Source organism: Stigmatopora argus, chromosome 10 (genome assembly GCF_051989625.1).
Source record: "Stigmatopora argus isolate UIUO_Sarg chromosome 10, RoL_Sarg_1.0, whole genome shotgun sequence".
Taxonomy (NCBI): domain Eukaryota; kingdom Metazoa; phylum Chordata; class Actinopteri; order Syngnathiformes; family Syngnathidae; genus Stigmatopora; species Stigmatopora argus.
Genome location: NC_135396.1, coordinates 10,891,568 through 10,906,842, shown reverse-complemented (window position 1 = coordinate 10,906,842; position 15,275 = coordinate 10,891,568). Strand labels below are relative to the sequence as shown.

General features: G+C 38.1%; 2 protein-coding genes across 2 annotated transcripts in view; both read left to right on the top strand.

Moving 5' to 3' along the window:
* Positions 1–3,894, top strand: part of elna (elastin a) — a 42,642-nt gene extending 38,748 nt beyond the window's left edge. Inside the window, exons 53-56 of the mRNA XM_077611657.1 lie at positions 783–827; positions 1,487–1,522; positions 2,289–2,363; positions 2,579–3,894. Of these exons, the coding sequence (XP_077467783.1) occupies positions 783–827; positions 1,487–1,522; positions 2,289–2,363; positions 2,579–2,628 (206 nt within the window). The 3' untranslated portion in view covers positions 2,629–3,894. The remainder of the gene's footprint in view (positions 1–782; positions 828–1,486; positions 1,523–2,288; positions 2,364–2,578) is intronic.
* Positions 3,895–4,346: 452 nt separating this feature from the next.
* limk1a (LIM domain kinase 1a) overlaps positions 4,347–15,275 on the top strand; it is a 34,048-nt gene continuing 23,119 nt past the window's right edge. Inside the window, exons 1-2 of the mRNA XM_077611823.1 lie at positions 4,347–4,508; positions 6,850–6,949. Coding sequence (XP_077467949.1) covers positions 4,451–4,508; positions 6,850–6,949 — 158 coding nt within the window. The 5' untranslated portion in view covers positions 4,347–4,450. The remainder of the gene's footprint in view (positions 4,509–6,849; positions 6,950–15,275) is intronic.

Genomic DNA, 15,275 nt, shown 5'->3' with positions numbered 1-15,275 from the left:
TTGCCGGAAAGAGGGTACAGCTTGAACTCACAGGGCTAGTATATATTTATGATCTATGTTTGTATAAATAATTTTTCAGGTTAATCAATTATGATACACCATTCATGACTGATAGTTTTAAAATTCAATCACACATTTAGTAAGAGAATGGTGGTGATGGTGTTATACTTTATTATATTTTTTTTTACTGAAGGTACTTGCAGTCACGATTAATTAATTCCTTCCAGAGTCAAACTGCACCATCATTAAACTTTAATTACAGGCCATTCTACAGCTGCCCTACACAATGAAGCCATAATAACATCACAGTTTTTTTTCAAACGCTTAATTGTCACAAAAGTATCAAAAGGAATGACCACATAATTAGTTATGTTGATGTTTGAAATTTCCTTTTTAATGTTTTCTTACACGCCCTTCATTAAGCCTGCTTTTTTTTATTTTTTAAAGAAAATAAAAATCTTCCCAGAAATACGATGCTCAGAGTGGTTCGCCTTTTGGAGAGAAAGCGTGGTTTAATTTCCCATTGGACTGTGATTATACTCTTGCACTGTACTCGCTACACAGCATCAAAGTGTGCCATTTTAAAGATAACATCAAGCCCAAGAGACTCCTGACGTAATTTGGCAAAAGTAAACCAAAGGAAATGTGACTCGGGTTAATGAGTTTTTTCATTTGAGATCAAAAGCTGACAAACAAATGAGAACAATGTTATATTCTGAATATTCTGCAATAATCTGTCCAAAATGGTTTTATCCCTTGAACTAATTGACAAACATTAACAGGTTATGGAAATCTTGGAGGTGGTGGAGGATATCAACCACAGCCAGGTAAGGACCACTTTATTTTGTCTCAGTAACCAACCACCTGCCAGTATAGGTAGACAATGATGATGGTCTATCCTCATCCCAACAAGACACAGACAGCATCAACAAATTGTCCTCTGTGAAAATCTACTCTATATATTGTAGCATGGACAGTCTTGGCCTGCATATTTAATTCTAATGTAAAATGAGAGGTTAGGTCAGGTTAGGTTAGAACTTTATTTCATCCCGTATTCGGGAAATTTCTTGGTGACAATATGTGACTAATGGTGACTAATGGTGACTATAGGTGACTAATGTGTGAACCGCTACAAATAACTCAAGGCATCCTTAGTTAGGATTTGGAACTAAACTATTTGAATTTGATTAGGGTGTAGAAAGAGAAATGTATTGTCCCATTTTGCATATAAAGAAAACGTGTATGCTATTGCTTTTTCCAAACTCTCCAGCACCACTCATAGGAATCTAACCTACCAGATGGGTAGGGCACATATGTACTCATTATGACATAGTCATGGTAGAAAGCAAGAATTACTATTTAATGATCAAGGGGTCTTTCCTTATTACTTTTTTACAGGGATTCATTAATTAGAATGTTTTTAATCCAAATACAACCAACCAGCTCAAATCTGACCGATGATCTATTACTTCCTAACTGTGCACAGGTGGATATGTCCCGGCCCCCCTGACTCCTCAACAAGGTACCTGGCAACCATTTGTCATAATAATATTCCTATGATCAGAATATAATCAACACCTTATTTTATTTTCCAATTCCTCTCTTGACAAACAGCAGATTATCTGAATGAAAGAGAAGGTCAATTCTGTGCGTGTGCATAGTCATCAGTGCAGATGGCTTGACACACGGAGTGTGAATGCATGATAATCTGCATTTTCCTGAACATTGGGGATTATTCCTGGCGGGATTATTTCAAGGAGAACGCGTGTCTGCTTCCTTAGTTTGTTTTTAGAGTGATTTTTTACATTGTTGGACTTGGGAGCATCTGCAACCAACCATATTCTCCTCCTGATTTGGGATCTTTTTCATGATAGCACCAATTTATACATGATCAATTCTTCAGTTTTGCATGTAGTATTTTTCTGTCAATCTTGCAATTATCTATTTCATCCTCAAAATTGTCACGAGGGTGCTGGAGCATATCCCGGCCACTGTGGGCAATCGGTTTCAATTTATCAAGTTGGGTTGACCAAATTGCAAACCCAAATATCACTTCACATTGTTTCTATTCAAATCTGCCGCAGCGCATTTTATAGCGATGTAGCAGACATCTTGACCTGCACAACCATGTAATATGCGATGTTGTAATTGTCTTGATCTGGCGAAACATAGAAGGAATTTCATTGCTTGTCTTGTAATGACATATAAAGAAACAATTAACTCTTGAATCAATTATACCCTGCAACCACTGTTTATTGATTTATTCCCTGTATGTTTGTTTCATGCAGCCAAAGCAGCCAAGTATATTGGGAATCCATTGCAAGGCTTTCTGGGTGGCGCAGGTGGAGGAGGCGCCTACCGAGGTAATTAACCTGCATTAAAACTGGTCTTGAATTTGTAATATGTGGCAATTGTAGAATTGATTGGATATTACTTTATTTGCATTTACAATAATTATAATAATGACTGAAATATAATGTCAAGACCTTGTTAATCTGCTGGTTCATTCATTTTTCCGAGCCGCTCATCCCTGACAATGCTAATATGTGGCTCATTCCATGTTCATTGTTTTCTACAGGTGGCGCCGCAGCAGCATGCCATGGCAAATACTGTGGCAGGAGGAAGTAGATCCTCCTGAGTTGTGATATGGCCTGAAAAAAATCCATGGTGCTACTGCATGAACTAGAATGTACATTTTAGAACACAACTATTCAACGTTGTTTTTACCTACTTGATTCCAACGTCCGCTTCCGTGCAAACCCACCGACCAAGAGTTTAGTATTTTTCTCATGTGACATCTATTACTCACAGTGCCTTTATTCATTGCTGTGTGAATTGATTTCAATGCCCTGGTGTAATTGAAATATAAATATATGTGCCGGCCCATACTGTTCATTTCTACATTCACAAATGTTTTCTTTACGTGCCGTAAACATATGGTGACACAGGGAAAGACTGCTTCAATTGGTTGCCTGCCAATGTGACCTCGAGCTAGATGCTGAAGTACATGATTTCCAATCTTAAAACAAGAGAAGCTGAAATTCTGCAGCCCACCACCTCTCTGGCCCGTGAGGAGGCTGCTCTATGCGGTCGAAACACTGCATCGTCTTGGGCCCTCCTTCTTCGCTGCTATTTTTAGCTGCGTTGGGTATAAAGTAGTGGGAAACGGGATTTCTGCCAGACCATCTGTTCTCAACTTTTTTGCTGAATCTATTTGCCTAAGCGCCTCCAATTTCGACAAATGCTTTTTTTTAAGATGGGTCTGTTGCCTCTTTTAGTACTTTATTCTTCCCATATATTTCTGAACAGTTTGCATTTTTGCGCGTTTGCTTTCTGATGCTTTTTACCTCAGGCATCGGATGTTATTTACATTTATGTCGTTGGATCCTTCAAGCTTCTCATTTATATGCTATTGTTTTTCTAAATGTGTGAACATGCACTAGAACCTAGTCTTCAATTTATTCACATCAATTCATGAATTCTAGTACAGATAACACTTTTATTTAATGGGTGCATCCAAACTCCATTGTTCATTTACTTGAGCTATTTTTGCAGGAAAAAAATGAGGGAAATGTTAGCTGATCAAAGGTTCATGGGTGCTGTTGTCAGCTGACCCCCTTGTTTTTGTTATTGTGTACTGTATTTTGTACTAATGAGAAGGTTGCTTGCATTGGTTCTTCCACTCTGAGCTGTGTGAGAACTGTCGTTGAGCCTCACTAGGTCAGACAAATGCCGTGGGATACACTTCATCTTTATTTAAAACTATTTCTATAAGGAGGAACATTGTGGTTTTGCACTTTTTTGTATGTATTTCCACAGACACGCACAGTCTCACATGACTTGATATAGCCTGCCTTTGTATTTGCTCTAATGAATAAAAAAAAAATGTGTGTAAAAAAACGTCTCAAAGTTTTAATTATTATATATTATTATATAAATGGAGAATAAATGCTGTCAGCCTTTAGAGTCTAAATTGATTGGACGTCCATTGCCGTCAATAGACCCAATGATTAAATAGAATTTCCATGTCATGTCTTAAAAGCATTTTAGGATATAAAACTGTGTTTCAATGTAGTATATCACGTCTCACTTTGGCTCGTATTTTAGCGCATGTTTAACCAATGCTAATATATATCATTAAGTGCACAAGATAACTAAAAAGTTTCAATGTCGGCATGTTTTTAGCAGTCACACCTACTTCCTGCCCACTAGCTCACTCCTGACCAATGAAGAGAGGCTTTTACCCCGCCCAGCCAATTAGCGTTGACCTGTGGCTGGTAGAGCCCTTCCATTGGACAGCTGCTCTAATGAACGAAGCCCCGCAGAGGCGCATGGTTGAAGCGGGCTGCAGAAAAGAAGACGCCGAGATATCCGCCTGCACGATACCGGCGACTTTAGGTGATTGCCTATCGGTTTTTAAGTCGAGCAGTGGCTCCCTATCGGAGAGTGAATGCGGTTGATGCTGTTCTGCTGCACCTGGAAGGACGAACGCATGGGAGAGGAGGAAGGTAACATAGAAATAAATTAAAAATGAGGGTAGTTGGGGAATGGGTCACCCGAGTACTGCGCCCGGGCGTCACGTACTCGCACATTGTTTGTGGGCAAGATAAAATGACAGTTCGCGACCCTCTCCTATGTATAGTTTTCTTTTCTAAATATATGTGTATTGTAATTACAAAAAGTGCCAGGCTGTTCGTCCAGATGGTTGTCTAAATGAGGCCATGTTGCCCCCTTCGTCATGTTTGCGTGCAAGTCTTCATCTCCAAGTCATGCACACTGCTCATTCCATTGGTTTATTGCTGAGGGTAAGCAATAATAGACAATGTTGCTATGCATGCATTTTTTTTCATACTAATCCTTATTTATACCGTATTATTAGCCTTGCATGCACAATCCGATGGGTAATGATAATATGAATCTGTCTGTCAATCCTATCTTGATGCCTTCAATGATATATTTTGCATACAGTATTTAATATACTGTATTTCTGAATTCAGATAATTACATATATATCACATTGATATTACAGTAAATTTGCCAACCTTGGCACGTCACATCAGAGTGAAGAAGTTTAGGCATATTTTTGATTGTCGATTTGTTATATCGTATTGTATCTGAATGTTTTTTGGTTTTTGTTTTAGCCATTCATAGGTCAAACTGCGATTCGAGATATTGTCATTCTGCATCACTCAAGAGCGCTAGACCATGAAGCCATGTATGACTTCCCTGTTTTTCTGTCAGACTGCAGGATCCTCTTTTCTTGTTGAAGCAAAGCAACCCCAGACAATCATGACATTTTAATCCGCTACTCACAAGCAGACTGTACAATCCTTATTAACAGCCTACTTCCCTACAGTATCTAATATTTCTACCCTCTCATTAAGCGTATTCATCCAACCCCTGAAATTATTGTAGTATTGTAATAGTCAGATTTATCCGCAAAGAGCACGTTGTCTAAAAAATAATTGTCATTGTCCTGGAGCTGGCACAGCACAAAGTGGGTTTACTTGAATGAGGGGTCTTATCTATGATGTCATGTATCTGCAAAAAAAACTAAACATATCTGAGTCATGATGCTTGGCTGTAATGTGTAAATGTCTGCCTTTAATCTTGCTCAGTTTCTTTTAGTGGCCATTACAGACACCGGAGTTTGCAATAATGAGAAAGTTAAGTGCTGAATAATAAAGAGACAAGGTTATAAATTTAATTAAACAAGAGTAGAGAGACATTAGTGGGCATCAAAAAAAGACCAAATGCCTTTCTTGTCAATGAGATCAATAAAAGTACTGTATATTAAAGCTAGCTATTACAGACATCATCTGAGTAAAGCTTTTTTTCATCTAGGTGCAATCATATCTTTTGTTCAAAGTATTGGATACAGGTTTTTTTAAGTATCTGATTTTTTCACAAGATTGTATCCAATCCAGTAATCATGTTTTTTTTTTCACTACCATAATGCTTTTCGGTTGCTATAAATCAAACCACTAGGCAAACATGAGGGCTGAGTGGAGTAACTTCTCTTTAGAAATTAATCATAGTAGTTATGTGTTATTGCACATTTCAGAATGGGGATATTGTTACAAGAGCATGCAGTAATCATTATACTCTTCTTTTGTTCTGAGTATCTAATGTGTTTAGTATTGTATTCAACTTTGTCTTGATGTTTACTTGATGATCCCATCTAACTATGGGGCAGTCAGCAGGGTACACCCTGAATTTGACTGCCAGCCATTCGCCGGGCACAGTATGGACAATTGAGAATGTTCAAGTAACCTAACATGAATGTTTTTGGGGACGTGGGAGTAAACCAGAGTACCAGGCGAAAACTCCCGCAAACCCGGGAAGAACATGCAATCTCCACACGGGAAGGTCGGAGCACAGCATTGAACCCTTGATCTCTGAACTGTGAGCCGGGCTTACTAACCACTGGCCCACTGCGAGACTGTAATCTTTATTGCCGCCTTTGTAATAGCATATAAAGCTCAGAACTACCATCCTATCCATAACAAGGCAAAATATTGACTGATAATGATACAGTACTCTAACATCTCTTACTCAGCCCTTCAAAGCATTTATGTCTTGGATGTAAAAGGGTGTGTGATGCGCTTTTAGATGGATTAACTTTAAAATGTGCTTATAATGCGTACTGTTTTTTCTCCTACTGCAGCCTTGCTTTAATGCAAAGCTGAACAATTTTCCTAACACAGCTGCGTGTGTAACCTTTACCAATGATGGAATAATAACACTGTTATGATTGACATTTTTAGAATGATATTGTTCACAATATCATAATGTTCACAATGTGTTTATCTTTGTTGTTTGCTTTAATGTACCTCACTCTTGTTTTAGCTGGAGGAAGTTTGCCCGTGTGTGCGGGATGTAAACAAAGGATCTACGATGAACAGTATCTTCAGGCTCTCAATAATGACTGGCACACTGTCTGCTTCAGGTAAAGTGCATGTATGGTACAAAGCTTTCTTATTCTTTGAGCTAAACTGTATATAACAAGTGCGCTAACTCAATATATCGGTTCCTTAGAGTGGTATGTGAAAGGACCACTGCTTGAGTACAGTTCAGTTATACTTAACTTAAGATACAGTGGTACCTCTACTTACAAAATAAATTGGCTCCAGAACTTGTTTTGTAACTTGGATTTTCCGTAAGGAGAGCAGAATTAAATAGCAGTAGATGGCGCACATCTAAAGTAAATCAACGTAGTAATACAAATATGGCACATACAATAATACAAACATTGCTGTTGCAACTCTGTTCAGATTTTGCCTTCCAAACGGCTTTCCCTTCTCATTTCATATATATAGTAGGTCATCTGAGACTTGCAGCAAATTGCCTTTCGCTTTGTGGGAAACTCAACACACGCGTCATTAGTGATTTCCATCTGCACGGTGGTCTGAATACGTAACATAAGGAGGGTACTGGACACGTTGCAGTGTGTGTAGGCCTCACTGGTGTCCATCTGTGAGTGGGTATGTGTGGCATCAGAATTGATACTCGTTAAAAGCGCTCTACACTTCATTGTGTCTGTTTTAAAGCAGGCTCATGTACCCTATTCATCCTGAAATGTTGTCGGCTCCTTTACACTCATTTGATGTCTCATGTGTCGGCTTGGAGAATCTGAAAGCTCGGGTCTGATAAATATCAACAAACTGAATAAATGAATAAGGGGGGAGCTATTGTTGCATTCATCATGGGCAACAATGTACAGCGATTAATCAAGGGTTTCTAGACTTGGAGAGTTTTTTGTTAAATGACATTTTATTGTTTATGTTTGCAGATGCATGAATGACCAAAGTGTTTTAAACAAAAATGAATGCAAGTTATTTGGGTATTTTCAAATGTATCATAGAATTTCTAGAAAGGGATTATAAATATATTTTCATAGTTAAAATCTATGTGGACACCCACTTATTTGTCATTAACAGGGTTTGCATATTCTCTGGAATTCTCACTCAAAATGATACAATAGTATAACACACCCCGCCCCTCAATTTAGAATCTCAATGATTAGGTAGGGCTGACCAATATTGGGAAAAAAAACTGACATTGCGACTTTTTTGTGTGATATAAAAATTAGAAGAATTTATTTTTTTACCAGATGACTCGAATAGCCTCCTTATGGCGTACTGGTTGGTCGGCCCTCGCATTTAAAAGTTTGTACACCCCTGGTGAAGATTGTTGACCTCATCTTTTCATTTAATTCAATGTCACTGGGCTCTCCCAGAGAATTAGGCAACCGACTGTCATCCATGTGTGACAGTACACATTTAAATCCAGGTTGAACAAAAAAAACACTTCTTCAATACCCTTCCCATTCTAAACCATGCTTTTTCTGTGTGCAATAAAACACATCGTCATGGTAACGAATGCATTCTCGGAAATTGAGACGAAACTGCCCCCACAAATTGTGAATATGTGATTTTTAAACAGTAATGAATGCACAGCCTTGGTTAATTGATTAACCAAGACTAGACACAAGAATGGCATTCTTGGAACTAGGTTCAAAATATGTCTCCTTTACAACTTCATCACCCCATTTTGTGAATGGAAGAGCTCAAATAAAGTATTAAAATGTGTGTGTCATTATTGCCCATGACTAGTGTAAATAACTGATCATAACTATACTGTATTAAAGTCAGGAGTAAAGGGGACTCCTCTGAGGAAGCTTTGTTTTTGCTTAAATGTGTCAATGTGTAGTTTGGCCACTAGAGGGCACACTGTTACTCCCCATTTGAAACTGAAGAGGCAAGTGAGTTTTGGATGATAAAACATGACATGCAAAAAAATGGTGCACTCTGTACATCTCAGAGACAGCAAATATTGAAACAAAGTGTAATCTTATTTGAAGAATAGAGATATACTTCCATGAGATAGCTTGCCTCTCTTTCCAAAACATATGACCCTAGCTCACGAAAAACACAAGTGTTGATGGAGTGTATGGTTTGATTAATTTAAACTAGAATCAACATACACTTTCAGCATGAAACCACATGAGCAGGCGTAGTAGTGTTAATATATTTCAAAAGGAGGACAATAAAAGTTACATTATTGTAACACGTTGAGCCCAGAACACATTTTTTTTTCAGTATAAGAAATGTTTTGGTGGCAATGCAGTACTGCAATGAATCATCATTTGTGTTCTTCTTCCATTTGCTGATAGTGTGTGCTCCATGTTGTAGTGATAGTGCAGCCTCGTCAGTCCGCAGTAAAACTAAGTAAGCCTGACACTCTCGCCTTGACAGTCATCCCACAGGATTGCAAACGCTTGTGCTGTGCACTTTCGTCCTTTTTCTGTAGCTACAAGGTCGGTAGAGGGTGTCTTTTGATCAAATGATGTGATATATTTCCCAGAACTTAACTCATGAATATGTTTAGTCCTGCTTTGAGACTGACACATTTCGGACTACATCCAAATATATCAAAATGATGTTGCTGTGGTAACTGTAAGGGTTGCCTTGACAGTAGAGAACAGAAGGCGACAGTGACTCAGCTGCTTCTGCTTACTCACCAACTCTGCCTGGCAACACAAAGCTGCAGTACATGAACAGGAATGGAATATAGGAAATGTTAACCAACAATTGGCTTTTTTAAATGTAACTTACATTTGATTTCTTTTTTTTGTTGGCTTTGAAAAATAAATAAAATTAATTTAATTTATTAAGGCGGCCCGGTGGCACGAATGGTTAGTGCGTCGGCCTCACAGCTCTGGGGTCCGGGGTTCAAATCCAGCTCATGTCCATCTGTGTGGGGCTTATGGAGTTCTCCCTGGGCTTGTGTGGGTTTCCTCTGGGTACTCTGGTTTCCGCCCACATTCCAAAAAACATGCATGGCAGGCTGATTGGACACTCAATTGCCACTAGGAATGGGTGTGAGAGTGCATGGTTGTCCATCTCCTTGTGTCCTGTGATTGGCTGGCCACCAATTCAGGGTGTCCCCCACCTCTGGGATTGGCTCCAGCACCCCCTGTGACCCTAATGAGGATAAAAGTGGTTCTGAAAATGAGATGAGTAATTTATTGATTAATAGTTTGTTGGAGTTTGCCCAATGCTTAGTCTTCAGTAGACTATTTTTACCCTAGTGCTTCCTGGTGAGATACTGTTAGGTCTAAAACATCAAACTTTTTTGCTCCAAGATCGACTTTTCAAGGAGCCAACTTTGCGCGATCGACACTTTTTTCCAGGCCCCTGACAAAGCTGAGCTGTTATGTATGCTGATGATGTATGTATACCTGATGCCAGCAGGACCCCACATAGTGTAGGCAGGTAGTAATCGTGCTTGGACTCACGATGGCTCTCTTTCCCAGCTCAAGTCCCATATAAAACTTTACTACAAATCCAATCCTTGGATCGAATCTTACTATCATGCGATCTACAAATAGTACCTTAGCAATCGACTGGTAGGTCGCGATGGACATATTGAGCACCTCTGGTCTATAACATTGGTGCAGTTCCAAGAATTGCTTGGCTTTCTTCCACACATCCCAATTTGTAAACATCATGACATTGAACCATACTTCAAAACAAAATAGAGATTTTGTATTTAAATTTTTTTTTTTAAAACTTGCCCTCATACTAGTATTTTTTTTAAATGTGGGAAACACGTCTTTGTCAAAAGACACATAACCTGATCTAAAAGGTTCAAGGCCTAAAGGGATTTTTTTGTTAAGGTGACAAATCAAAGAAATAATAATTATTTTTCTACACATAATTGAGTCTGTGGACTTCCTGACACAATAACCTATGAAAATAAGAAATTATACTTTTTTTGTACTAACAGCTTGCTAAATTTACATAATATTGCCCTGAACAGCCATTTCCAAGCCACAAGTGCTCTACATTAAAATGTATGGGAGTGGGAAAACTATCAAATATATTTTATGCAATCACAATGTATAACAGATTTTCAATATACGTAAACGTCATTTCAGTATAATTGTATTTGGCAGCGCACTCATACTTAACTGTTGAGGCAAGCTGTGGTTTATTTCCAAAAGAAAAAAACCTGCTTATGTCACATAACTAATAAAAATAGACCATTTTGTAAAAAGCATGTCTTTGATATGTTACAAAGACAATGGGGAACTGTTTTACATTTGTTATATCCATTACGTAACCCAGACCACAAAAGGTCTTTAGCATAATGGAAAAGGAACACTGCAATTCAACACCTTCTTATGGTTGAGTGTATTTTCCCTATAGTCAAAAGTAAGACCTTGACTTTATTGAATATGATCTTGAGGCTAATATAAAAAACAGAAGGTGCTGACGGGGTACGGTTTTGGGCGTTAATTTTCAACCTTTGTAGTTTTATGGAGATTTTTGGATCATTATTTTTTTCCTAATAGCAAAAGGAGTAAATGAGATTGTCGTAAACGTGTATTCCAATGGCTGAGTCTGTGATGTAACGTATTCCCGTGTGCTCCCAGTGGACAGATCAACACAGGAAGTCGTTGAGGCCAAAAGGCAGCTAGACTGTGGGAGGAAACGAAGGAAGGGAGTAGTGAGTGTCATTGATGATAGGGACTACGAGGCTGTGGGGCTCGTCACCCTTTGCGAGTTCAGCATCAGCACTGCAGATATGAGCGTGGCTTTCAAGTGTCAGAACGACACCTCCAGTCTTGTGGGGGAAATGTCAACAAAGAATGAACACAGCAAGAGGCAGCTTCAGCACAGCAAGTAAGTTAAATGGCCCAAAGGATAGTACATTAGGGTGACCTTTTTAAGACTTGGGGAAAGATGTGTTCTGACTGAACATTTTGTCCATCGTGGGACATCTGTTCAGTTTTAGATGAATTTATTTCAACGTAGATTTGATGGTTTTTTAATGTCCGAGTTATTTTGAAAGAAAAATAAAATAATTTGTCCGTAAACAATTAAATAATCTGATAAAAGTCCTACAAGGGTGGTTATTTCAGGGCAAAGGGCGCAAGCACAAACGTATATATCTTTTGCTGTACTCCAAAAACTGATAGTGAGGTGATGTAGTATTTGACTTTGTTGTTTTGCTTCCCTTTGTGTATTTATCTGCAAATCCTTTAACCATTATGAGGGAAAGAAGGGCCCGGGTCAATCTTTAAAATGATGGATTTAGATGTTTAAAACATGTTTGTATGTAAGATTTCGTGTACATGGTAAGTCTGTTGAGAACATCTCAGTGATTTCCTGGGAAGTTATTTACATTTGCTAAAGTTATGATAACTTACTTAAGCTACTGGTTTCTTCCATTCATGTGATTCTGGCTGGATGTAGAAACAGTATATGATTGTATTTAATTTTTTATGCTCCTCAAACATTGTGACGTCTTCTAATGTGTCGATTTATGGTGTAAAGTTAAAGTGTGCGGTGTGGGCCTGGTGAAAACCACAATATGCGCCAATTGAATTTTTAACTGTGCTACATATACTTCATAATAAATAACAATGAAATATCATTTAATACTATACCAGAAGAGTTGGCCAAATATTTACATTTTTGTAATGCAGAGTGCTCATATGATCTTAACTTTAACTCTTAACTAAAGTAACTTTAAACTGCATCATGAATATTTGTGTGTGTATGCCTTTGTTTTTTGTACTAGATTAGAGTACAAGTCATTCACACTCTATACGTAGTGTTGGGTGGGGCCCTGGAATAGGAATAGGGAATTTCATTCCTACTTCATTCAGCTGAATTCAAAATATGTGCCATGTTCCTCTCTAATAACAATGCATTAGTTTTTTCGGTTAGTAGACTTTTGCTTTTATTACTGTGCTTAATCATATTCCCAAAAATGTCATTGTTCTACCTTTGTAGGAAATAGACATTTTGTAAAATTTTGTGCTATTACAGTACAAATTCATTAGACTATAGAATATGAGAGAAAGCCAGACAGTACAATGGAAGCCATTATTTCTCTGGCAAGGTAAGTGACCTAAGTAAAATAGCAAAATAATTTATTAAGTAAATAGCTGTGCATCTTTTGCTTGTTTCCATTAGTGCTTTGCTATTAACTTGGCTGGACGCCAGGCTTTTTAGCTACCTTCCCATTAAAAAAAAGGAAAGTATATTATTGATTTTCATTTTACAGTATTTCTGTAAGTTTGTTAAAACTGTATGTAGTCTTTTATTCATCATCATGTTTTTTTAGTCTTTTCGCCCAAGTGGTCCCTCTTTGTACACTTACTCTACAGCTAATATATCTATAATGTTGAGGATTCCTCTTGCTATTCATAATTTGCATTCATGCTTTCACCTCACACACTCTTCTCTAATTGTTGATGAGGGGACACTTCTGTCTATTCTGAATCCCACTCAACAAAAAATAGCTTTCCCAGCGCTTTCTTTTGTTGGGAAACAAGTGCAAAGCTCGCATCACTCTCACAAAGCAAACTGCTGCCGTGCACAGCTTTTACTCGCAGCCTGCCCAGCCAAACTCCTGTTTACCGGCTGAGTCGGACCACTTATATGACATTGACATCCCAGAGCATCTGTTCATCCCCCATAACAACAGCAGTGCTCTTAAGTATGCACATCTTATTTTCTTCCACTCACTCTGAATTCTGCAAATGAAGTAGTAAATGTTCAACCGTGACCGCAGATTTCCACTCAATATTACCAAGGTCACAACAGTCCTAACCTCATTGGCTCTGGGATTTCCTGCTTTAAATCTGCCCAATAGAGAGAAGGTGGGAGGTCAGTATATGCTGAGGTAATGCCTTTTCTAAGACAGAAGGGTGACATCATTGATGTGGCATTTCGGGTTGCCATGGCGAGAGGAGAAAAGATGGGGTACAAAAAGGGGTACAACGTTTTGGGATGGTTCTTTGGGAGTGTGTGGGAGCTGGGCGACATTAAAACCTGAATTCATTTGGTAAAATGGCATCCCAGCGGGAGTATTATTGTCTGCGTTTAGGAATCCTGCTGGTATTTTCCTTCATGCAAATGTGAACGTTTTGGCACGGATGCTGTAATCCCCTCAATTTGCATGATCCTATGAGGGAGGAGCAAAATGTCTCCCCAGGCAAAATGTGTGTGAGTGTGTATTTAGGGAGGATTCCGTCTTTAGGAAGCAACTGTCACACAACATTTGACTTTATCTGCAGCAGTTTTATCATTGTCAGTCAAATGATATGTAGGTATATCATAGGTCAAGTAATGCTGTGTTGTTTTCTCTTTTATCCTTGATTTATTGGCATATTGGTCAGATGCGAGCAGCATTCTTGCATGCCTTGCAGAAAGAGGTGATGGATGTCCCCCTGAGCTTTATACAACATGATGGAAGCTTTAATAATTAATAAGCCGCTTCATTTTTGTGTGTTTGTGTGTGTGTTTATGTACCAAGGGTGATTTAGAGCAGCACCTTCCAACCTTTAATTGCAGATACCAGTATTTAAACATAGAAAATCAAAAAATCATGGATCACTACCAAGTTTTAAAAAAATATGTATTTACTTATGCTACAAGACTAGATGTAGCAATACAAAATAGGGAGATCAGGAAAGACTAGGGTATGACAGGCTAGGATGAGCAGCAAGCTGTGCTATTAATTTCCAATAAGGAACCCATGTTAAGCCTAATCTTGTTTTGCGAATTAGTGTGTTGAAATGTAATATTCACTGTGTCATTGAAGACATCTCAGGGCTCAATATGCATTGTGCTATTATAGTAAATACAACTGTTGCACTGTTGACTAAATCAAAAATGAAGTGGATGGATATAGGTGTCTATCCTCATAAATGTTTAAATAAATGCACATTTTTCCCCCATCTAACCATCATTCATTCATATGACCAGGGGAAGATAAATCATGTTCAGGTTTGTCCTTTGTCTGGTGCTCCACATTATTACTAATAGGATGTGCAGATGTTCCAAATTATATTACATCCTGAAAATGTCTAATAACATTACCTCATGGGGTCTAATAAATATGAATGATGGAATGGGCTGATAAACAGAAACATATGAAGGTTGTTATGTATTTAACATCTTTTTAATCGTTATGATATAGTGGGCATATGAACCTAATATCTGTTATGGTTAGATTTGATATCAAAATGTTCTATTAACCAGTTCTAATAACCTATCTGGTAAAAAAAAAAAGTTGCATTGGTTACAAGAATGTTTTCTTCCTAGGTTTTATGTATACAGTATTTAAAGGTAACTGCATTTGTTCCAAAGCCATATTCATAACATACACCATTAATTAGAGAGGGGCTATTTATTAAACTAAGCAATCAACTGTGTTGGGAGGGAATAATAGCAAGTAACTGATTACAATTTATT